This window comes from Limulus polyphemus, unplaced genomic scaffold, assembly GCF_000517525.1.
Source record: "Limulus polyphemus unplaced genomic scaffold, Limulus_polyphemus-2.1.2 Scaffold1487, whole genome shotgun sequence".
Lineage (NCBI taxonomy): Eukaryota > Metazoa > Arthropoda > Merostomata > Xiphosura > Limulidae > Limulus > Limulus polyphemus.
In genome coordinates this window covers 132,057-141,655 of record NW_013667097.1, presented here as the reverse complement: position 1 = coordinate 141,655, position 9,599 = coordinate 132,057, and the positions used below count along the sequence as shown (strand labels likewise).

The 9,599-nt window shown below is 30.6% G+C and overlaps 1 protein-coding gene across 4 annotated transcripts in view; it reads right to left on the bottom strand.

Moving 5' to 3' along the window:
* Positions 1-9,599, bottom strand: part of LOC106463802 (serine/threonine-protein kinase mig-15-like) — a 143,559-nt gene that overhangs the window by 4,716 nt on the left and 129,244 nt on the right. For all 4 annotated transcript variants that reach the window (XM_022391406.1, XM_013923872.2, XM_022391407.1 and 1 more), the window contains 3 exons: positions 9,276-9,354; positions 4,915-4,995; positions 2,037-2,176 (listed from right to left, as the gene is read on the bottom strand). In XM_022391406.1, coding sequence (XP_022247114.1) covers positions 2,037-2,176; positions 4,915-4,995; positions 9,276-9,354 — 300 coding nt within the window. The remainder of the gene's footprint in view (positions 1-2,036; positions 2,177-4,914; positions 4,996-9,275; positions 9,355-9,599) is intronic.

The window sequence follows — 9,599 nt, the reverse complement described above, 5'->3', positions numbered from 1 at the left end:
ATGAATAGTGAGATTGACTGTCACATTATAACACCCCCACGGTTGAAAGGGCGAGCATGTTTGATGTGACAGGGATTTGAACCCTTGACACACAGATTGCAAGTCGAGCGCCCTAACCACCTGGCCATGCTCGGCCGATAACTTTGGTAGTCACAGCTGAGTAATGATGTGTTATATTTTCAACAATAATAGGTTTCACACCAGCTTCTCATGAGTGCAATATTTCCAGATTAGATGCAGCTTGTGAAAAAAAATCATGCACCTATGGATTTTTAATAAAGTATACAGGTGTTGCCTGCATAAATATAAAGAAAAAAAACAAATAATCATGTTAACTTTATAAAGCAATATTCTGTGCATGATGCCAGTGAAAATTGATGATATTGCTTCCATCTTCTTGACTCATACATTACTACTAGATCCATCAAAAAATTCAACAGCCATATTTTGTTCTAGAGTGATTTCTTGCTGATTTAATGTGAAGAGTGAAAGGAATAACAACAGAATAGTATTGTTTTTTTTGCTTGATTCTTAGTGATTTACTTGAAATGGGAAGGATGATATACTTTAATCTTCTTCACTTACACTATCAGTTGCATCATCATTCAATGGGAAACATTTTTTCTGAAATGATTTAGCTGTTGGTGTAATACGAGGAGCAACAAAAACTGGTACTTATTGCTTTTTTGCTCAATTATTAGGGTTTTACTTGAAGTAGGAAGTAATGATATCTTTTCATCTTCATACTCACATTATCAGTTTCAAACTAATCAAATTCAGTAAGCATACTTTATTTTGGAATGACTACTGGTGTAGTGTCTAGAGCAATTAGTCTTTTGAACTCTCTTCTACAAAATCACAGGGCAGGTAGGGCAAGAGTATATACATATAAATGATTAATGTATATCACAAACTCAAATGAAGAGTACTTGAAGAAAGCTTTATTTATGTTAGCGTTTTGATTCAGAATAATAAAAAACTCCAAACAAATGCTTTTGGTTTTTCTGCAACCATACTTGGCTTTATTGTGGTATTACAGGATACTCAGTGTCAATGAAACTAATGACTCTCACTAACATTAATACTGATTTCTTAACTTCATTTCCTATTAAGACACTTTCTACCAGGCAGTGGCTGTAAAGCTGCACCTTGTGCATGAATGTGGACAATAATGCTCTCCAAGAGTAGGTCAGGTGATGCCTCAAGATTACAACCTTCCTTAAGTTTGAATGGGAATAACCAGTTGTATGGGTAGTATTAATTGCTCTGGGTAGGTTTAATGTTACGAGTTACCTAAGTAAGGTTGAGTTTGGTAAGTCTGGAATAAATTATTATGAAGTGCAGTACAAAGAAAGAACAGCTCAGATCATGCGACTGTTCAGTGTCCAAAGCATACGCATGTACTTTTTTTTCTTTGAGTTGAAAGAATAAACATTGTTCATTGTGTCCAATCTCTATTTCCTTTTCACAAACTGAGTCAAAGTCAGAGACTTCAGAATTACTTTGTAATAAATATCTTGATCTAATCTATGTTATTCTTCAGCCCTTTATTATCTACTTATGGTGAAAATCACTCTCACCTAAGAATAGTACATAGCCATTATATCCAACCTAATTACTAGGGCTTGCCAAATATAAAAATAATTTTAATAAATATTTATATTGGTTTCACATTCTAAAAGCTGTCAATAAACAATATTTGTAAAGCATGTAATATTAAAAAACATAAAATAGGAAGTACAATGGCAAGGAATAACTTACTAGAATAATTAAACTTGCTTTATTTTTCTGAAGTTTTTAAATATCCACTTGCAGGCATGTAGTACTTTTAATTGTACTTTCACTTATGTTTAACTTCTAATAAGATAAAATACTGGTTCATAGTGAAAATCTTCTAATCTTACATCAAACATTAGATAATTTTTGGACTTTTTTTATGCATTAAATAAATATATGTTACGTGAAAGTAATACTTCAGTTACTGTGTGCAAAGTATACTCATTGTGTTTATGAAAATTTAAAAAGTTTTGCATTACCTTTTCATTCCTTTCACAAAGAAATTTAAGTTGCTGGGACTTCTTGTGCATGAAAACTCCATCCAAGTGGCCAGTTTCTACATTTCGAATCTCGATTGCTTTATTACCCCAACCCATTATTTGGCCGGTACCAATATAGGCTGAAAAACAACATACAGTATTCTGAAACACGAATCATTCATTACTATTTTAAACTGTAGAAGTTACAACAAACTATGATAACAGCATCAAGTATGGCACATTAGATACAATTGGATATTCTAAACATTTTGGATCCAGAAAATACATCAAGTTAAGATATGGGATACAATATACAAGTAAAAAAAAAAAATCAACTGCATATTACTGCTCATATTTCATAGGATGTCCTAAAAACAAGTATCTTAAGGCACTGATCTTATTTTGTGCTTTAAAAAAGTGAGTTATGAAGTCAAGTATTTAATGTTAATTTTTGATTATTTTTACAACTGACTTTATATAACTACCAATCATTACCATAATTTCAATACACACATGAGAAAAACTTTACTGTTTAGATGATGCAATACATTATTTTTTGTTTGAAAATTCTGTGCTGCAAAGATGGTTTGGCTATCTGTGCCACAGAAGGGTAGTACAGTTCTTTGTTTCGTGCAAGAACAATGAATTAAAGGTGAAACGTGTAAAAAATAAAAATTATTTTACACATAAGTTATAATTAAAGTTTTTTGTAGTGGTAATGGTATAGCCAAGAAAAAAAAAAAATTAAGATGGGTCAAAAGGACCTATTATGGCCATAAAAATTTGAAATGCAATGAATATGAGCAGTGTCATCACTGCCAATGATTAAAGTCAATTGGACACCATAAACAAATGTATAAAATTATGCCATTACTCGGAACTGTTGCGATGGCATGAAAGTAAAACATGAGCAACTGTGACTTGACTGTCACAATGCTCACACATTGGCAAACCATTCCCTTGTAAAAGAAAAAAATGATAAAGAAAACTGTGGCCAATGTGAAGCCTTGCCAGGACAACTTCCTCTATCTGGTTCCTATTCAAACTAGATGGCCAATCAGCAACAGCATGCTTTATCTCAAATAGTTTGTTGTAATGATGCTACCACAAATTGTTTGCCAACTGGCATGATGCCTTACCTCACCATGAGATCCAAATATGTAGTAGGCAAAGCTGTTTGCATGACTCACATCCTCAAACTAATTTCTATCATTGCACGTGTTATTATAAGAGCATTTGTTGATGGGAAGAAATACACTGCTGTTGATAGTGTTGATACAACTATATATATATTACTATTTGATATCATGTTTAGTTCCATTTCTTTTCTTATTTACAGTTTTATCGATTCATTAATCATTTAACTGTAAAGGAAAATGTTGTCTGCAGAGCTGTAAACTCTGTATGGAATATTACTGTGACTGTATGTTAGGGATGTGAAATTTGTTTGTTTTTGAAATTTCATGCAAAGCTACTCAAGGATTATCTGTGCTAGCCATCCTTAATTTAGCAGTGATAGACTTGAGGGAAGGCAGCTAGTCAACACTACCCACCACCAACTCTTGGGATACTATTCACCAATGAAGAGTTGGATTGGCCATCATGTTATAATGCCCCCATGACTGAAAGGACAAGCATGTTTGGGGATAGAATTCGAACCTGTGACACTCAGACTGCAAGTCGAGTGCCCTAACCATCAGGCCACACCTGGCCAGGATGTTAAATGAAAGAGAAGAAATCCAAGGAAACTTGTGCATAGCAAAGACAGATAAGGTGGACTTTGTGTCTAGGTTGTGTAGTGTATACCATCATGGTGGAAATCTCACTACCAGCTCTTTATAAATGTAATTTTGCATAATTATTTTTTAAAATGTTGTTACTGTGTGACAAGATTTAAGGATGGCACTTTGTCTACTTTTAGACATTGTGCTAAGTTATGAATTTGCCCAAACTATGATCCCCCCATCTAAATTTTTTTACACATTTATCCAGGATCCACACTTCTCACGAAACAACCAGACTTTCAAGAATCTGCAGATCTTTCACATCCCTGATAGCTGGAGCTTTATGATAACTATTATTAAGCTTACAATTCATATTGTGGAAAGATTATATTTACAACTGCTGGTAAATTCTCCAGAATCGAGTTATGTTTTGTGAACTATTAAATAATTGTAAATAATACTGTGTGTATATATTAGTTCTAAATATCAACATCAATAATAGATGATCCAACAATCTGTTTCTTACAAAACTCAAAATATCCTCAAATTAAATAATGTGATGATTTTTAAAATGAATTTGATTGATATTTAATTTTTCCAGTAATAATATTAAAATATAACTAGGGTAAAAAAACTATAATAAACATAAATGAAAAAAAAAAATAATAATAACATACACTACTTTGAAAAACAACCAAAAATATGCATCTGCTCAGTATCAATATCAAAATATCTGTAGTTGCTGGTTTTATTGTTTATAAACCAGTCTGTATTAAGGATACAAATCTGTTCACTTTGGTTATTTGGTGATTTACAAGATTGATCAAAATGACAAAGCCCACATATATAGGGTTAAAATGAAACAGAATAAACCAAAAGTGAACAATCTCAATACAACAAATTTCTGATGATCTAAAAATACCTAATAATGTAATAGTTCAGAATGCAAAGTAAATATGCAATTTATTTTCTTTCTTTTTGTTTGTCTTTTCTCTTTGTTTAGACTGTGTTGGATGTCTTAAATTTCATTAAGATTATTTTCATTCAATGATGTTGTTTATTTATTTTATGGTATCTATGAAAAGTATACCCAAATGACTCACTTGCCTTAATTAAACATGCACACTTTAGTAAATAACCGTTCTTTCACTTACCAACTGAGGAAGGCATCTCACCCCACTGGAGCACAATATTCTTACTAATTCTTCCATATGTATTTACGTAAACACCTTCATCTAAAAATAAAAATACAGCCTCATGCAGTCCAATGTTAAGTAAATATGTTAATAAATACTTTCTTTTAGTAATACATGTCTTACCACTCTTGAACAACAGAATAAATGTATTTGTCTACAAAAATGTAAGGATCAGAGAATATCCCCACAAAGATAATAACTAACATAACCAGCAGTTTATCTATGACCACCTGAAATGTTTTCCGAAACACCTAAATGAAAAAATAAAGTTCAGAATCAGAGAAACAGGACTGGTCATTTTACAGATTGCATTGCTATTCTTAAAGATAATGGTCAGTTAGCAATTATTTTTCCAAAGGTAATTTTAATCTGAAAATAAAGAATAAGGTATGTAAAATACAATAAATTTAGCTCTTTCAGTCAAACAGTCATGAAAAAATCAGTGGCATGTTTGATGGTGAGGTCTCCCAATTACACACAGTGCTTCTTTAAAGATGCTGCATACTGCATGCTACTATGAGTCTATTTACAAAAACAATTAGTGCATCTATGATCATAATCTGGACAAAAAGTAAAATCCACATAATGCACAGGTAGTAATGGACTGTTTTTGAATAGAAGGGTATATTTACTCAATAAGCAACTGATCTTACACATATGGAGGCATGATGCAGAAGCAGATGTATGCATGGCCATCGACACTATCCATCTTTGGCAATTTAATTAAACAACACACGTGGTAAAATGAAAGTGTCTCTCTCCAGAAGCACTTGGTAACAAGAATCACAATATGCTATATCAATCTCATCCATTTACCTGAGTAAGATGTATTTACACATGGTGAATGGTGAGCTAGTGCAATGCAACCATGGTTGTACACACTGCTTGAGAGGTTCTTCTGTTGCTAAAGTACAAATATGTTCACATGCTCCTATCAATAGTATATCATGTAACCAGGAACCCTACTCTCTGTTGTAAACATATTTTTTTGTGTACTACTAAAAGTGTTACAGATAAACTGCATGTTGTCTTTAAATGTTTTGGGAAGATATTATTTGTTAATTCTTAAGTTTTGTTGAGAACTTAGAATAAAATTACTATATTGTGCTACTGTTACATTTATACAAAACAAGTTAAGTTTGGTGCTCTCAAAATAAACTGCAAAATGTAGTTGTAAAAAATGTTTTGTCCCATAAAAGTTAATACCAGTAGTTATTAGCCATAATATAACAAATTATCCGGTCTTATGTTTGTTATCTAACATTCATGTTATCCAGTAAGAAAGAGAGCAAAGAGAAAAATGAAAAACTCATGAAGTTTGTAACATACATATTCTTTATCAACTATTGGTAAAAAAAAATTGTAAAGGAATACCACTGAATGAGCAATCACATGAAAAATATGTACATCATAAGTACCTTTCAGTAGTTGAAATAAATTATTTTTCCAAAAACAAATGTTAGTATCTTTTCTATAAAAATGCTTATGAACAAATACTTAATTAGGATTTGAAGAAAAACATACAAAACTGAGCTGTCACATATAGTCGGTATGATCAAGTCACATCCTAAAAAGTAACTTTACAGGGAGATATTATAATCAAAGGTGATTTTACTTAAACATTTGCAAATCATAAATGCACTGAAATACAGCAGTTCAATGTAAGATGACAAAACAGTTATAATGATCGAGAACATTAATAACACACAGAAAAACAAATTACATATATAAAAAAATTAAGTAATATGAACATTAATGAATATTTTAAAATCACTACAAAATGCATAAGGAGTCCAAAATAGTTTTTGTTCATCTTGTTTAATATTTAAACTAGGCACACCTAAACTATAAAATAATAGTGTTTACAACTATAGGGTGGTGCACATTATGTTTTGACTTTTAAACATGTTCAGACATTCTTTAATCCAAATTAAATTTATCTTATACTTTATTCACGGTATGATGTTTTGGGTGCAGTGAAGAATATTTATTTAAGATTTGATAAAAACATTGTTAATTTTCTATGTTCAAGTACAAAACCTTTGTATCATCTTCAAAAATGTTGTAGTTTGAAAATGTACTATCATGTCAATTTTAGAGGTATAGCTCTCAGAATCTTGCTGAAAATAAAACAGTTTCTTCTGGCTTTTAATTCTTTAGTTTCTAAAGGGTATTTTGAGTGCTTACGTACTCAGAATGATAATTTGAGCTAAAAGTTTGAAAAAAGATTCATTATTTACAAAATATAATAATAATTTAAGTTACATTGAATAGAAATTCTTAAAAGAAACAAAAACTGCTCTGTTTTCATCCCTCTGTGACACTTAAGTTATTAGAAGTGCAGTAACTTGGCTGTTGCTATCTCATTAGAATTATTTGTCAAGATGGTCACATATCTTGATCATTCACCTTTTAGTTTTAATTGAAACTATAAGAAGAAATTACAAATACAACCCAATTGTTCTGATAATAGAGAAGGCTAGATGAAATATTTCAGTTTAATTAAGTCATTCTCTTACTGTTAGCGTGCAAAAAATGAAACACCAAGTTATTTTTATGCTTGTGAAATTTCTAGGGGAATGCTCTTAAGTTATAATAAAAGATAAAAAGTAAACAACTGTTGATATTCAACAAATAGAAACAGCTTAGTGTTAGTAGTAGTGAATAAGCTGAATTCTGCTGGTTCAATTCCAGCTTCAGCTTACCAATCCTCAGACTCTCACAATAAAAAATATTAAGATGTAAGATGCTATGTTGAGTTGATGAATCAACCCTCAGCCAATGACAGGGAGAACTTAGGTTTAGTTTTTGTAATTTTAACAACACGAGTTCAATTAATTACCAAAATAAAATTTACATTAAAAAATAATTTATAATACATAACAAAATCTCATAGTATATGCAGAATGTTAAGTACAGCCATGTAAGGCTCAAAGACCCAATACTAATCATACATGGGTTAAATATTAAAAAAATATAAAACAATTATGTTGCTTTTTACAGAATTAAGGTGTTTAGCAATATACATAATCAAAATAATCATATTTGCAAATGAAAATTAAAATAAAGTCTACCATAATTTATTAATTTTACAGCAATAATTAAAACACCCGCCTCACCTGTTGTTTTATCTGGAGAAAACAATTTGATGAAAAGTTAGAGAAAGCTGCTATACAATTTCTAAGTATCTTCATTATACCACTAAATGTAACTATAATCAACTAAAACAGAGAATAAAAATACTAAAAATGTCTCTAACTAATTTCATGTTTCTTAGCATTTATTATTTGACATAACATTGATCTGATTAAGTTTTAAAATAAAACTGAATGTCTTACTATGAGATGTGTAACGAATTTGTTACGCATTTATTTTAATATGAACATTTATTTTAATATGAACGTTGTTTAAATTAAGTTTATATTTAGAAACATACATAGCTTATACTGTTAGATAGGTACTGTGAAACTCCTGCCTATTCTCCAAATTTATAGAAGATTCTCGAGAGTAAGAATCAACAATATATCTATATACGTAAATGCTTTAACCAGTATTGTTACTTAAGACTGAATTTTCTAGAAAACCTTCCCACAGCTATAAATATAACCAACGTGCCACACCAAGGGAGTGTCTATAAAATCGGTGTGCTATAAAACTTTGAAAGCTATAACTGTGATTGTTATAATGCTTATTAATCGGAAAACGTAAGATATCTGACCAGGAATATTTATAAATTTCGAACGTTACAAATCATTTAAGTTCAGTGGATTCTCATCGGACATCAGTAATTTTATGAAGACATAAATTCATTGTGGAACACCTAGTGTGTGTGGCCAAGGACAAAGCTAGCTAGCTTCCCAGCGGATCATCTCTACATTAACTCGCTTACCATGAACCCTCGATAACATATTAATGAAGTTCCAGACTAAAAAGAAAACTTTATATTGTTTGTAAGTTTGTGAAACTTCTGTTTATAAATCATTGTTTGTATAAACTATTTGTAATAATTGTTATTGTAAATTGTACTGTTGTGTATATATTAAAACGTATTTGTGTTAAAAACGAAGACGGTATGTATCAATCTTGTTGACAAATATTGTAAATTGACTAAAATATCGGCATATACTTAAATACTAAATTTAAATTATCAGTTAACTCAGCTTTGGACTATTCAAAATTCTAATATGTAACAGATGGCACCCCACAATTACTAAACTTCTAAGATTCTACTTACTTCTATAGCTAATATTTATTTTTAATGTTGAAAAAAATTTGTAAGTTTTCTGAAAAAATGTATCAAGCACAGTATTAAAACTTACTATCATAGCATAGCAGCAGCTGCATTCCTTTAGAATTTGGCAGTGTCACAATAATCTGGGGTGTGATGGGACCTTGGCTCTGAAAAAAACAGTAACGGTTTTAAAGCTTGGAAAAAAACAAAACAACAACAACAAAAAAAAAAACGAAAAAAGTATGATATATATATATATTGGTTATTTTTTATTCATATGTTTGCCCACTAACAAAAGATTATTAAATGCTATGGCCATTGAAAAAATTACATTAAAAACTACCCAAAATAACTTATACAAATTTGTTTCATTTTCAACAAATACTTTAAAAGGAGCCAATAATAGTTTTTT